This window comes from Podarcis tiliguerta (genome assembly GCF_965153285.1).
Source record: "Podarcis tiliguerta genome assembly, chromosome: 2".
NCBI lineage: Eukaryota > Metazoa > Chordata > Lepidosauria > Squamata > Lacertidae > Podarcis > Podarcis tiliguerta.
In genome coordinates, this window is record NC_139535.1 from 106497856 (window position 1) to 106514102 (window position 16247).

General features: G+C 41.1%; 1 protein-coding gene across 12 annotated transcripts in view; it reads right to left on the minus strand.

The window, feature by feature from the left end:
* Positions 1-2457: 2457 nt before the first annotated feature.
* LARP4 (La ribonucleoprotein 4) overlaps positions 2458-16247 on the minus strand; it is a 36971-nt gene continuing 23181 nt past the window's right edge. For all 12 annotated transcript variants that reach the window (XM_083427479.1, XM_083427487.1, XM_083427481.1 and 9 more), the window contains 6 exons: positions 13118-13351; positions 12458-12506; positions 10341-10499; positions 9159-9277; positions 7779-7944; positions 2458-7296 (listed from right to left, as the gene is read on the minus strand). In XM_083427479.1, the coding sequence (XP_083283605.1) occupies positions 6955-7296; positions 7779-7944; positions 9159-9277; positions 10341-10499; positions 12458-12506; positions 13118-13351 (1069 nt within the window). In that variant the 3' untranslated portion in view covers positions 2458-6954. The remainder of the gene's footprint in view (positions 7297-7778; positions 7945-9158; positions 9278-10340; positions 10500-12457; positions 12507-13117; positions 13352-16247) is intronic.

Below are 16247 nucleotides of genomic sequence, written 5' to 3' on the forward strand. Positions count from 1 at the left end.
GAATTATCAGGAATTGAGTAAGCAATGTGGGAGGGATTAGCAAGTTGTTCTCAACCTTTTATGGCCAACACATTTTGGAAAATTTATGACGTGTCACGGACATGAAAAACCTGGCAAATGCTCATCACTCATCTCCAAAATGTCAAAATATCAATGCCTCTGTAACCACCTTTTTGTGTTTAAAGCAAGCTGCTTTGGGGTGGGGCAGGGGGCCTTGGCAAGCAGCAACTGGGGTGTTTAAGTGCACAGTAGTGCTTGTGGACTCCAGGATTGAGTAGAAAGTATCTTTTATTCCACTTTAATAGACAGGATTGATATGCGACGTGCGTATCAATATATTGTCAAAATCACAAGCTGCATTTAAATCTCAGACCGCTAACTAGATTCCTTTGCTCTTGAGATTCCTTTGCTTACTCCAGGACAGGAAATCTGTGGTCCTCCAGGTGTGTCTATTCCAGTTCCCATCAGCCAACATAAGTGACGAGTCGTAAAACAAGTTCCGTATGAAGGTTCCCCATTCCGGTTTTCATAGTAAGGCTGAAATCAATGCTATTTTGTGTGGTAATGAATCCTCATCTATAAAATGTAGTCAGGAATTGAGGCTTCCCCCAGACTTTTCACACTTTGTGACAAGGTACATGATGGAAACAAATATGGAAATACTTGAGGAAATATTTTAATACAAATAACCAAGTTTTGCAACTTATGTTACCTAAATTGTAGAATAATTTTTATACACTATTTGTTCAGGTATGTGTATTTCTTATAGCAAATCAATAAAACTGGCAAACTGATCCCCTTCTGCATGTGAAGACTGGAAAAAACCCATATATGCTGCTTTATACAACACACAAAATAAATAGGGGGTTTATCACTGCTGTGCCAGTACATTCACAACCTTTCAATGGAGGTTACACAAAGAATGTTGTCAAATAATGGAGTTTGCTTTGCCATAAATCATCAGGCAACGACTAGCAAAAGTGTAAATGAGACAAGCATCTCATGTAGTTGTGGGGAATATTCACTTAGGCTGTCATAGGATGTAGGTCTGTGGTTTCCCCCCCAACTTCCCATAATTTTACAAACGCCACAATTCAAAGCAGGGAGGAATGAAGTGACTCGACTCTTCTTACAATCTTTGTGCGGAAAGTCATGCCATCACCAAGTTGTTTTTGCCCCTCCTGGGGAAGACAGAAAAACCACCCTACTGTTCCCTCACTCCCTTGCAACAGCCCTCCCTTTCAAACTGAATGATTTTGAGTATAGCTGGTGAGGCTCCAACTACATGTAGTTCTATTGTAAAAAAACAACACAGGATAAAAGGCAAAGTGAAATAACGTTGGTGAGGACAGAAGTCATAGTTTCCATTGTACTGGGTCAGACTGGCCAACTGAAGTATTTGCTTTATGTTTCAGGGTGAAATTTAAAAGAATGAATGCTGTTGTCTTATACGTCCTCTATAGCCGGGGGGGGGGGCGCGCGATTTGTGGTTCTCCATATGTTCTTGGACTACAAATCCCCAACCACTGCCCATGCTGCCTGGGGGCAACACCATCTGGAGTGCCACAGGTTAGCCTTCCCAATCTACAACTATACTCCCGATGTAGTTAATTAGCCGTATGGGTAAGAACCAACATCCAAAGTAGCCTGTCGGCCATAACGGCATTTAAGTACAGTGGTGCCCCGCAAGACGAATGCCTTGCAAGATGGAAAACCCGCAAGACGAAAGGGTTTTCCGTTTTCAGAGGTGCTTCGCAGGACGAATTTCTCTATGGGCTTGCTTCGCAAGACGAAAATGTCTTGTGATTTTTGAGGTTTTTTTCTGCTCCCCAACCCCTTTTTCTAAAGCGCTAAACTGCCAATAGCCTTTTAGCAGCTAATCCGCTAATCCCTTAAACCTTTAATAGCCCTTAAACTGCTAATAGCGCTAATCCGCTAATGGGCTTGCTTCGCAAGACGAAAAAACCGCAAGACGAAGAGACTCGCGGAACGGATTATTTTCGTCTTGCGAGGCACCACTGTAAAGGTAAAGGTACCCCTGCCCGTACGGGCCAGTCTTGACAGACTCTAGGGTTGTGCACCCATCTCACTCAAGAGGCCGGGGGCCAGCGCTGTCCGGAGACACGGAAACGCCGTTTACCTTCCCGCTAGTAAGCGGTCCCTATTTATCTACTTGCACCCGGGAGTGCTTTCGAACTGCTAGGTTGGCAGGCTTCGAACCACCGACCTTTCGATCGGCAAGCCCTAGGCACTGAGGCTTTTACCCACAGCGCCACCCACGCCCCACATTTAACGGCATTTAAGATCCACCTATTTAGGAGTGTCTCAACAAATAGCTTCAGGCATATAGTTCCTGCCCATCCTTCCGTTTTGATCGGTTAGTGGTTTTGAGTAATAGGTCTTCCACTGCCACATATTCGGCATACCAAGTCATTTAGCATCTGGACAAAGGATGTGTGTCTTTTTAAGGTGGATTTTATTATTTCCTTCTAACGGTTATTTCAGTTTCCCATAGCACCTTGGCAATGTCAAAAACAAATACAAATACATGTATAATTTTAACAATTAAGCATGAACCTACTTTACACATTTTTGTTTTAGACAGCTTTGACAACAGGAATAAACCAAACTGACAAAGTAGAGAATCCAGATAATTACTACTTCTTTTTTTTAAACAGAAGTCTCACAGAAAAGTGAGAATATAAATATCAGAAACCAAACTTTTCCAGGAGAGACATAGCTGAGTGGTTTTGACTGAAGAACTGAAACCATTTGTGCACTAGCCAGTTACATCAGAAATATATTTGAGGGGGGGATTTTATCCATGACAATCTTCTGTAAAAAACACACACCCTCCAGCTATTAAATATAAAATTCTTGAAGCTGTTACAGGTTACTTTGAAGACCGATTAGTTTCCATTTAATATCCTCTGAAACCTACATTAATACACTCATCAGATGTCTTCCAGAGTCCAGGGCTGGAGACCCCGCTAACTTTCATCCAAAGAATATTTTTTTAAATGAAATGTACCATCCTGAAGGAAACCCACACAAAGAATATCTGCTCTCTCTCAAACACACACACATACACACACATAAGAGCATGATAGGCCATTAAAGATTAATGGTAACAATCTTATGTTTCAGAAGGAAATATCAAAAGTTAAAGAAAAAAACCTATTGCATATTTGTTGTAATCACAATTTACAAAAGTTTAAGCTCCCCCCAACCCGAAGTGCATTTCTGTTGCATTTTGTCTGTATATAATGCTGCATTTTACAAATTCGAAATCTGTACACATGTAGCAGGTATTTTTTCTCTCTAATGTGAATATTCACTTGGGTAACAGTAAAAAGAGTGAACATATTCAGACATTTAGCCGATATTGATGAAATAGTAAGGCCATAGCTATTTTACTACAATAAAAGCATTGCTTAAGTCACTTAATTGCTACTGATCTGCCCCAGTTTCATCTATTAAGTTTTCTTCTGGTCAGTAAGATGGGTTTAGTTTAACCTACTGCTAAATCTGCATCACACTTTCTGCCAAGCTAAATCAAAAAAAGAAAAGAAAGCAGGAATATTAAGTTCCATTCCAACGGAGTATCTCCCCCTTTTTTCCCTTCCAGAACATAAGTACAATAATAGGACCCAGAGTTATTTACCAATCCTAAAAACATGAAAGGAGGAAAACTCAGAACACTCATAAAATCACCAACAAATGAGAGTTGAGGAAACTGAAAGCTGTTTGCCATTATAATGAATTATTATTTCAACTGATAAGACTCAACAGGCATGTCTGTCCATTACTGACCTTTAAGGTGAAAGGTAATGGCATTTAGGTAGACAGCTTTGACACTGATGTTTTATGGATGAAATGCAAACATCAGCTTCATCTCCACTGTTTCAATATTTACAATGAAAATGCTTGTTTTGGTTATTTTACCAGTACAGGCTATGCCGGTATATATTACATTCATCCAGTATTTTTTAATAGACAAAGGACAAGGGTTCACAAGTTGTTGTTCACTGCCTCAATTTCCCAGTAACTATAAGAATGCTTTGTCCATTAACACTTTAATGCAAAACTATGCAGAAAACAAGCACTGCCACATTCAACATTCTTACAATAAAACAGCAGAATTGCCAGCAGTGAATCTAGTTCTAAAGATGTTATTTCTCGTTTCCAAAGTAATATGGGAAGACTGATGGATGGAGACTCAAGACACTGCCTGAGAATGAACAAGAGCAATAGTGAGCCCAGATAAGTTTCCAATCATGCAATAACTGCAAGAAAAGTTAACAGCACACACTGTTCACTCTCTTTTTAACAGTTGCATTTACTTCATTATTTCCTCTAAACCTAAAAGTTTATAGTAGATTTGAGGGGGGGGGGGGGGAAGGCTATGTGAATTGAGTTGATAGTTACCAAATATTGAGCCCTCAAGAGTAGCAACTTTACACTGGAAAAAGCTGTTTTTACACACTTAACACATACATTGCACAAGAGCCATAACCCACACAAACACACACACACACACACACACACACACACACACTCAGGGTGTATAACACATCCCTTCCATAGGTCAACATTTTTAACTCACAAGAAAGCAATTGTGAGCTCTATTTTTTTAACATCCAAAAAAGCAAAAGAGCTACACTTTCAAGTTGATCTGCTTTTTGAACAAAGATTTTACCCATACGTGGATACATAACGCAGGGTTAGGTTTCACACACTCACATTGCCAGGTAATTTGTTTTGACTAGCCCCTTTCCAAACAACTACATTCTCTCTGAATGACAGACAACCATATATATATTTCCAGAACTCCTGTCGGCTCTTATAAATTCAAATACATCTTTAGTTTGTAATGTCACAATACGTGTCTACCCTAAGGATAACTGTCGCAGTTCAACCTTTTTTTCCAATCCAAGTGCAGTAATTAGATTTATGATCTTAAAAAAGAATTTTTGAAGTACTCTTCCATACATTTTGCAGCGTTCTTAACACTTTTAAATATTTTTTTCACCTTTTGTGGGTTATGTCCATACAAAAATAGCATTATGAGTAAACCAAAATGGGTTTCCGTGTTAACAGATGTGATCAATGATTTGTGTAAATTTAAAGACTGCCAAACCCAGCACATGTACTTTAAAATGAGTAATGATTAATAACATGCATAGAAAAAAAGAATATCAACTATGTAAGTACATATACACTTTTCAATCAAATAAAAAAGTGATTGCCAAGCTGAATAATAAGTTAGAGAAATGACAAATCTAACTTTATATATATATTTATATACTTATAAAAATAGATATGAGTGTTCTCAAAGCCATTGATAGAGAATGCCTACTGAGTAAAAATTGCCAAGGGTTATCTGGCTAAGAAAATCAGAAGATGAACATTTTCACAGTTAAATTATTTATCTGCCACTGACATTTTAAAGTTATCACTAGCATATATAAACTAGGATGTGGTAGTATCTCGCAACTGCATTTTCCAGTGTTCACAACTAACAACTTTAGATTTGTTATACTTGCTATTAACTAAAGAAAGGTACACTTTGTTGTTGCAAGCTACTTTCCCCTAACACTTTAATACAGAACCTTGAACCCTAGCATGCAGATTTTGGCAGATTTAACTTGTTGTAGCTTTCCTATTCCTTTTATGACTTACTACAGTTACCAGCTTATAACCCAGACTGCTCGTTACACAATGTTGTTAATCTAATTAACATAAAGCTATGTAAAAATCCTCTCCAATGTTCTCCAGAATAACTTGGAAGTTTCCATGGCTATCACCTCTAAAAAACCGAGGAAACCTAGTTACCAAACTTGCTGTTTTAAAAGTCTGCCCTCTACACAAAACCTGATTTCCAGTATAGTATGAAGTGCTTTTTTCGGTAGAAAGAGCTTTTTCAATATACAGTATCTATCAATGCAAGTCACTCTAGAGGCCAATCCATGTATCATAGCAAGGCCAAACTTCAAACTGACTTGCCTCACTTCTACACATTTAAGCATACTGAAGAGATGAAAATCCAAGGTCATTTAATGTGATACCAAGAAAAGGACTGCTGTGCACTTTTTCTGTATTAGTCCTGCATCAGTACTGGAACGACTATTCCAGCTAGATGTGCATAATTCTGTAATAAAGATTTAGAGAAAAATACTAAAGCAGTGGGGGGAAATAAAAATAATGCAATCCCTAATTAGGGGGAAAGCAAGTACAAATTAAAACCTTGCCCACTATTCATTTACTAATCTTGCTGTTTGTATAATCCAAAGTAAAATAAGAGTTTTAAAAGCTGACCAAAATTAGTAAGTTCAAATACTACATTTCCAAAACACAAAATACTACAGTAGTACATTCAGTTATCAGCAGTGACTAAATCATGACATAACAAGTATGTGGCTACACTCATTCATACTGACCAAGCATGTCAGTTTTGGGGCTGATTTGTAATGCAAGGCCATTAACGGCATACACATCATCCTACAAGCCGGACATTAAATAGATTTAAAAAGTAATTTATAACTTTTACAGAAATGCTTTTTTCAAAAAAGAAAAAAAGGGAAAAAAATATTTTGCTTCTTCTTTCTCCAGGTGAGGAACATGCTATCGTGTGTATGTATTTGTTCCTCATTTTCAACAAGCTAATTCATAACCCAAGACTCTACCTTCAGGCAGGAAACCCGCTGCAAATTAAAACAAAAAAAAAAGTTACAAAAATTATAATCTTTTATCATATTTATATTGATTCAATTCCTCCAGCATTTTATATATCACTTTGAGATGAATATTGGGACCTCTTCAAGCACTCTCACACCGCAAACTCTGTGCTCTTGAATTCAGTGTCCGCTTTCCCCACATTTGAATTTCTCACGGCTGGCCAGTTTCTCCTCTACTGCTCATTAGTCCATAGTTATGATTAAATAAAAAGTTTGATCAATTTTCCTTTGGTGATCGTGGTGGCACGTACTGTTCCTTGCCAACACGCCGAGGCGCTCCCTGAGGAGAAGACCTACGTCCACATTGGCGCCTCTGTTCCCTGATTTTTCCTGCGGCTCCCTTGGGAGGCCCGTTGCCCCTGAAGACCGCAAAGTCCTTAACCCGTCCTTCAGGTTTTTCGCACGCCTTCTCTCCAGCTCTTTCATGGGTGCCATTTTCTTCTGTTTTGGCAGGAGAGGTTACATTGGTACGCAGCTCCCTAAGCGGCTGAACAGGAACTGGAGCCATCTCTTTTGGGGGTTTCTGGCAGACTTCAGCATAGCTGAGCTTCCGGGGTTGCTTTGGGTGTCAAAGAGAAAGGTTTTAGTGTGCCAGAATACAAAAGGACAGCATGCTGGATAGCATTTTAAAATAAAAACCAAGTACAGTGGTACCTCGGGTTAAGTACTTAATTCATTCTGGAGGCCCGTTCTTAACCTGAACCTGTGCTTAACCTGAAGCACCACTTTAGCTAATGGGGCCTCCTGCTGCCGCCGCGTTGCCAGAGCCTGATTTCTGTTCTCATCCTGAAGCAAAGTTCTTAACCTGAGGTAATATTTCTGGGTTAGCGGAGTCTGTAACCTGAAGCGTATGTAACCCAAGGTACCACTGTAGTTTCTCTTCAGTCAATGCAAAAGTTTATTTATTTATTTTTTTCAACAGCCCCCTCTATCCAAACACAAACCTTCACTGCAAATACTGGGGTGAAGTTCCCACATTCCCCAAGGCTTGGAGGTGTTTATTAAAGCCATTGAAAACCCACTGAAAGCAGACACCCTTACCTGTACTGTCACAGTAGGCATCGTGTTCGTACTGGTTGTAGATGAAGTGGCGTTTGTCCTAGGTGATTTTACAGTACTGAGGGGGCACACAGGTGAAGGTGGCGAAGTCTGGCTTGCAACCTCTTTCTGCGCTTGGACCTCTTCCAGCTTATCTGGTTGAGTGGCACTGGTAAATCCAATGAGAGTTTGATATTACACCTTGCACAGGAACTAGATGGGCTTCTTGAAAATAATTTCTTGCACCCAAAGCAATCATTTTCCAGGTATGGGAACATATTTAAAGGCAGGGGGCACAGATTCCATATGCTCCCTTCCCTGTGTGCATGTTGAACGCATCATCACACACAATGCCAGTCCACTCCCACACAATTAATCATAACATCATAGGTCCATCTCCTTTTGTGTTGTTATGCACTAGTCGTATGAGCAACACATTTTTTTCATTGTTTTTATATTCATTTGTCTGATAAACATTAAAATACAATAGCCCAGTTTGCATGGAATGTAAAGCCAAATAAATGGCTTGGCACAAAACAAGCAAATATGTGGGTGTAGCCACTGCTCTCCTCCCCTGGTCTGGCAGTGCTACCCAGGACTAAGCTATGGTTTGGTTTAGTATTAGGTCTAAACTCAGGCTCGTGATTTGTCTCACTTCAAACCCCAAGCTGTAGGCAAAGGCTTGTTTCTTGGGTTTACCACTTGTGGCTTTTCTAGGGGAAACAAACTATGAGCCCAGATTCAGACTTAACACTAAGCAAACCACAGATTCTCCTTGGCTAACAGAGCAAAACCGGAAATGTGCTATGGTCTCAATCTTCACTGCAGAGGCTCATCAGCACCAAGTCATTGTTTGGCTTAGAATTGTTTGAACTGGCTCCAAGTGGAACCATATTCCTCCATTTAATCTGCTTGCTCTTAAGACTCACAAGTGAGCTCTTAAGAACTGTTTACTTATTTTAAGGATATTCAGTATAACCAGATATGGGGACCCAGATTACTGCACAGTACCTTTTAAAACAGAATCATCTGTTACCAGACATCTGAGGAGATAGGCAGAACCATGAACTACTTCTTACAAACATGAAGCGTACACAAAGCATTCATCAATTAAAGGAAAAAGGGCAGGGCATTCTGAGTATAGCTGCAACTTTCACCCATACTATTATTGATATTTGCTGTTGTCTTTTGTTAAACTAGCTGCCCTGTAATTTGCTCCCCCCCGCCCCTTGGTTTTCTTTTTATTGATTGCATGTCACTTTGAACAGCCTGCTGGCAGAAAATGCCTCTAGTACTAAAACAAACATAAATATATTTGCCCTTCCCTTTCAATGCAGCTACATAGTTCCAGGTGCAACTTAAAACTAACACTTGTCTCCTTACCTTAATCCAGGAACATCAATCTCACAGGGAGAACTGGCACTCATGACAGGCTGAACAGTACTCTGGGCCTGCTCTTCCTGAGTAGATGTTATACAATCGACTGGCAACTCTTTGTTTTCCTAAAGGAAGCAAAAGAAACGATGTTTTCAACAATACAGACTAAGATAAGAACTCACATGAGTCATAGCCACAAACAAGGGGCACACAAACATTTTAAAACAGGAATGTCATTCAATCAAACCCACAGAGTACATACATTAAAATGGATCCTTTACAAGTTTGTAAAAGCAGCTGCACCTGTCTACTCCAGCACTACACACACCAGCAGCCATACCAGGGGCGAACTCAAGTCTTGTATTTAAAGCACTAGCCTGGTAGCCACAGTGGCCACAAACTGAATGCAGGTGAGTGAGGGAATTGGCAGAGGAGGGATGGAGCTCTCAGTCCCTCCTATGCTCACAGAATAGAAAACTAGATATGCCCTCAGAGGAGGCAAGCCATTTCCATACTCAGTGCAAACCTAGAGCAAGCTGCTATGGGGGACGGGACAGATCTCATCACATGACTAGTTACAGGTCTGATGGGGCCTTCGGCAAACTTGTATCTAATGGGTCTCCAACTCTTGTCACTGGGCCCTGTGGCAGGCTTAGCTGATAGCAGGCTCCAAAGCGATGCTATATAGGGGCACGGTGGGAAATTTAAATGGTGACTATACTCAGGTACCTAGCACTGATTCAGTATAAAAAATAAAGGCGGGCCCAGGGCAAGCATCACTGATGACACCTTCCAGGGCACTGGCCTCCTGACCTTCACTCTCCTTCCCTCTTTTGTGAGCCCCTCAGCAAGCAACTAAACATTTGCAGGCTACTAACCTGTATAGGCTTATTTACAAGGGTGGTGGAAATAAGCCTGGCTCAGATTTCTCACCCAGACATTCAGCCCCACTAGACGTAGTGCTCCTGTATGGACCCCTTGGAGCAAGACAAGGTTATGCACTGTGTAGCAAGCATTCCAAGACAGGGGTGCATTTGTTTTATTATCTGTCACAGGATTTGGGGCCGGGCTGGTGGGAAGCAGCCACTTCCTGCTCTCTTCTAACAATCTGTGCCCTTGATTAGGGCAAGACTTACTCTAACCTCCCCTTCTTGCTCTGAGATTAGGTCAAGCACTGAGATTAGGTACCTTTTCTTTGCTTATTCCTTTGACAACGTCCGACATCCTACTCTCTAAGACTGGGTCCCCTTGTGTTTTTATCATGCTGCCAGGCAATGGAGGGAAATTCGAGGCTAGCAAGTCAAACTTTGGTGTCAAAGTCTTAGTTTCAGCTGATGGCGGAGGCCGCTAAAAAAGAAGATAACATGTTGTTATAATAATAATAATAATAATAATAATAATAATTTATTTGTACCCCGCCCATCTGGCTGGGTTTCCCCAGCCACTCTGGGCGGCTTCCATAGAAACAAAAAATACAGTAAAATATCACAGATTAAAAACTTCCCTGAACAGGGCTGCCTTAAGATGTCTTCTAAATGTCAGGTAGTTATTTATTGCTTTGACATCTGCTGGGAGGGCGTTCCACAGGGCGGGCGCCACTACCGAGACGGCCCTCTGCCTGGTTCCCTGTAGCTTTGCTTCTCACAATGAGGGAACCGCCAGAAGGCCCTCGGAGCTGGACCTCAGTGTCCGGGCAGAACGATGGGGGTGGAGATGCTCCTTCAGGTATACTGGGCCGAGGCCGTTTAGGGCTTTAAAGGTCAACACCAGCACTTTGAATTGTGCTCGGAAACGTACTGGGAGCCAATGTAGGTCTTTCAAGACCGGTGTTATGTGGTCTCGGTGGCCGCCCCCAGTCACCAGTCTAGCTGCCGCATTCTGGATTAGTTGTAGTTTCCGAGTCACCTTCAAAGGTAGCCCCACGTAGAGCAGTAGTCCAAGCGGGAGATAACCAGAGCATGCACCACTCTGGCGAGACAGTCCGCGGGCAGGTAGGGTCTCAGCCTGCGTACCAGGTGGAGTTGGTAGACAGCTGCCCTGGATACAGACTTGACCTGCGCCTCCATGGACAGCTGTGAGTCCAAAATGACTCCCAGGCTGCGCACCTGGTCCTTCAGGGGCACAGTTACCCTATTCAGGACCAGGGAATCCTCCACACCAGCCCGCCCCCTGTCCCCCAAAAACAGTACTTCTGTCTTGTCAGGATTCAACTTCAATCCATTAGCCGCCATCCATCAACCATGTTAATATACTGTGAAGGTATACTGTCACAGTATACTGTAATATACTGTGAAGGAGTAACATACTATGCCCCACCCAATCAATATTCAATCTAGAGAAGAAATTGAGTAACACACTTCTTCCCTCCATCCAGATACCCTTGCAAGCCATATTCATGCAATACAGTGAACTGGTTCACACACAATGCTAAATCAGACTGCGGCTTTCAATGAAAGCATGAGCAAGTAGATTCCTGGATAAAAGACTGCAGGCGTTCTGCTGCTGCACTGCTGTGAGCTATGCCATGATTTGCCTTAGCATGCCATCCACACCCAGGCTCATCATTTGCAGCTTCCAGTAAGCCTAAGAACAACCTGTGGTTACACAGCTTGTGGTTTGTCTGGAGACAAACCACAGACCTGGGTCCAGACGATATGCTAAACCAAGCAAGCCACGACTTCACTCACAGCAATCGCAGGATCAAAGGAGAAGCAAAAAGCGGCCACAACATCCTCTTCAGAAGTCCCAAGTGCTTGTATTTAGGTATTGCTGTGATCCATATCAGTGAGAAAATATCCAAGTACTATTGAAATTCGCACAAAATGAGATTTCAAGAAAATGTATTCAATGGAAATTGAGAGCAGTATGACTGTGAAATCTAATTCCATTACGTGCAATACAGGTGGGCATGAAGAGAAGGGTCACAGTTCGGGCAGAAGGGACGAATGGTCCAAGCCACTATTTTGGAAATGACAAAACCTCTTTTGGCATATGAAGGGCCATCACAGGGGCTGTTTTACAGTACAGTGGTACCTCTGGATACGAACAAGATCCGTTCTGGAGTCCCGTTTGCATCCAGAGCAGAATGCAACCCGCGTCTGCGCGTGCCGCAATTCGCTGCTTCTGCGCATGCTCGTGACGTCATTTTGACCGTCTGCGCATGCGCGAGCGGCGAAACCCGGAAGTAACGCATTCCGTTACTTCCCGGTCGCCACAGAGCGCAACCCGAAAATGCTCAACCTGAAGCAACTTCAACCCAAGGTATGACTGTACAAATATTCATTTTAGTAAACCCAAAACCTTACCACTAGTCTGTCATCTTCCCGTCTTCTCCGACCTCTGAAAATGTTTCTCCTGTAAATAAGCAAAGAGAAGCTTCCATGAACTTTCTAGCTATTTTTAAAGCTGCTAAAACTGTCAATAGCTTATTGATATGATTAAATGCCCACCCATCTTTTATTCCCTGTGTTTTATTGGAGTTTGCCCAGTTTTATGGACACCCTAGAGCTGGGAGAGAGAAGGTTCCCTCAGATAATTAACAGTAATATCTTTCCAGCACCAGTGTTAATATTGTAATGTGGTTTGGGGGACTACTTCAGCTCAAAGTTTTGGTGATTATCTTTGATGTGAGAGAGAGGGTATTTTCCTTTCTTATTACTCACTTTTAGTCTGCTACTGCTTTTGAATTTTAAATTTAAGAACAGCATTTGTATGAATTTCATTTGTTTGTAGAACTTTGTTTTAAGAGTAGCTTTGAGACTTTACTGTAGCAAAATAGTCCCAGGTTCAAATGCTGACAAAATAGAGCGCTGGATGCGCTGAGAAAGACCCCTGCCTGACAACAGCTACTACCTGTCAACACAGACATCCTTGGCTAGATAGACCAATGGTCTAGCTCATTATAATGCGGCTTTATGTAACTGGCAAAAACCTTAAAGCACACCTGTAAATGATGTATTCCTTACCTGCCTCGGCTCATGCCATAATCACCATTTTGCTCTATCTGTGTAACAGAAGAATCCTTCGGTGAATAGCTTTGATCTTGGTGTCCTGACAATGAGTTTGCTTGCCGTTCCGTTTGGAAGTTCCTTGAGCTGGCTCTGTGCAGTTGTCCATCTCCTACGGACACAGCACTGACTGCGGATGTTACTTCAGCAGAATGTTCAGAACTACTTGATAATCGGAAATGAGGCTTCACGCTGGATATGTAAAATATGTGGACATAGATTAACCCAACAGTACAAAAAGGTGCTCCTGTCAACAAACTAAACTGGCCACCAACACATTAAGAACTAAGGAAGCCTTAATAAGGGTCTCCATAATTTTTCTTTTTTGGGGTGCAATTAATCATGTTAAAACAGAACATTACTTCCCCCTTTAAAAAAACACAAAAACCACTCAGTTTCAATATGCACTGACTCCCTGTATGGATGTGGTACCCAGTCAACACTAAGGTTACAGCTTGTAAAATAAGGTTCAAAGAAAGCATGCTCGTTTGAAGGTAGGAAATGAGTGGTTGGATTTTGAGCTGAACCTGAAAAGGGATTAGAGTGATTATATAGATACACAACTTGATATGCACAAAAAACCAAGCTGAGTAAAAAAAAGTAGCCTTGTTTTTGCTTTCAAGCATTGTATTCTGTCAATTCACAGTATTAGCTGGAAACACTGTAAGGTGGGTTTGAGCAGAACACACCCTGCTAAACTATTCTGTCTGTTGTGAGTGGAGGGGGTGTACAGCCATCAATTTAGTATCACAGTATTAATAAATCTAATCCTTAATGGAAAAACTCTTTATTGGCCCAAACCATAAACTGATTCAACTTCAAATGTCACAAATGAGTTTGCAAAAGTCTGAAATATATTTAGAAACCAGTTGGTAGCTGCTACTTCTTTTTGCAGTAACTGGAATCAGCTAATCCATCCATCCCCATTTCAAGAAGGTTATTAAACTCATAGGAGATCAACAAAAACTGCCAAGAGGGTCCAGAATGCTTTAAGACCTAAATGCAGAGACTTCTATAGCTTTTCTTTTGAGAAATGACTCCTTGTAGGAAACTGAAGAATTGCAGTGTAGTACAATACAAATCACACTAGTAATAACCAGATGAACAGTTTACAAATTCCAGAATAATGTTATGACCAAGACACAGTACAATTAAATAGAAATATGAAGCTTTTAAAACCAGATTTCAAAGTGTGAGCCAGCCCTCAGATCTCATAATCTTAGCTGTCATTGAGAAGGGCACACATTCTTAGCCTAAGCAAGAGAAAGAGAGGTCAAAGAAAGAAAACAGCAGGAAAGAAAAGTATGAGAATATTAAGAGATGCTCAGACTTCGATTGTTAGGCCCATTTTCTCTCATGCGCAATATTTATCATCACAGGGCTGATACTCAGAATCCACATCTCATTCTCGATGCTTCCATAAAATAAAAAACACACAACCGTCTGATCTGTCAAGAAATATTACTCAGAGGCATATGTATCTCCAAAGCTGTGGTGTGATTTAATCCTACAGGATATTCTCAAAGATTAGAGATATTTTGTTCAGATGGGGGGGAGGGGCGCGGCATAGTTAAGGCAGGCCAAGATATTTGTTTTCCTAAAATGTATGCCCACTGACAAAAATACTTTTGTAAGGAGAAAATCATTTTCCAATGTGGTTAGATTATTTTGTACGGCTCTGAAACCAAGCTTTAAAAGCTTACTATATAGGCATGTAATAATATTAAAACAGCTGGGAAAGACAGATACACATTCATACTGCCTAAACCAGAACATCTTCTGGTTTAGATTAAAAACATAAGACCCTGAAACTTTCTAGTCAGTCTCCAAGCTATGGCAACTATAAATTAGGATATGAAAGATATTTACCATAATATGCTTAGAGGTGGACTACCCACTTGATGCAAAGCTACATTAAACAGAAAGTTTTTCCTTTTAAAACAACCTTTCCTAAACACATTAATGTAGGAAGTTTGCATCTGAAACTTGACAGTGCACAACCAAAAATTTTGTGTGCACAAGTGAAATTGTTCCATGAGTGCTTATCAAGTTACTTGGACCCAAGATAAAGAGGGCGTCTCAGCATCTTCTACATTTTCCCCAGCTTTTCACTTAGTACAAGCAATTCCACAGAAAGTAGGTTCCACATGCTGGTGGCATCTAAAACTCAGTCCATACCAAAATGTCTCAACCTGTCTTACTAAAGGCTTTAGAAAGCCAAGTGCCTGCACAAACCAAATTTTATTGAGTTTCAGTTAAAATTAAAACACCAGTACCACAGGTCCTGTTGTTGCTGAAATTACCGTATCATAGTCCAACTTCTGTTAGTGATACTGTCTGACGACCCTGAACTTTGGCCTCCCCAAATGTGTACAAAGGCTGTTTGCAAACGAAATCTCACAGAAAGCAATGACTGTGTTAACCTAGTACACTATCATTTTCAGTAATTACGAGTTGCTCCCATTTACTGGATTTTTTCTTCTTTTATGAGCATATCTACACTCAAATCTTTACAGCTGTATCAGAACAGAGTCTAATTTGGTAAATGAATTACAGAGGTGGAGACAATATGTTGGTTGTAACAGAAGTAGCTTGAAATGAACTGGTCATTGAGATGTTGTACTGTACAACTGCACTACACCTTCCTCCACTGCACACCCAACTGCAGAGAGCATTCCTTTAAGTGTGTTACTGATAAACACTTCAATACAACAGAAGAATGAGCCTGCAATGCAGGGGTCGGGAACCTCTGGCTCACAGGCAAATTTTGACCTGCAAGGGGTCCAATTTGGCCCACACAGCCTGTTCCCCTAAACCACATCCACCTCCCCATCAGCTGATGCCACTGATAAGTATTAAATTCTGCATTGGCTGTGCACCTAACGCAGCAGGATTTAATCACTGCTGAACAGTGGGGGTTAAATTCTGCTTAGTTCTAACAGGAGTAAGCAAGGGTGTCTGAAAGTTCCCTACCTTCTCCCTCCTTGTTTTTCCTCTGCTTCTTGTGGAGCTGCTGTGAAAACAGCTTCTCCTGAGCACAGCAAGCATGGTAAAAATCTGTGGTTTCTTCCTCCCTTCACAAACTGTC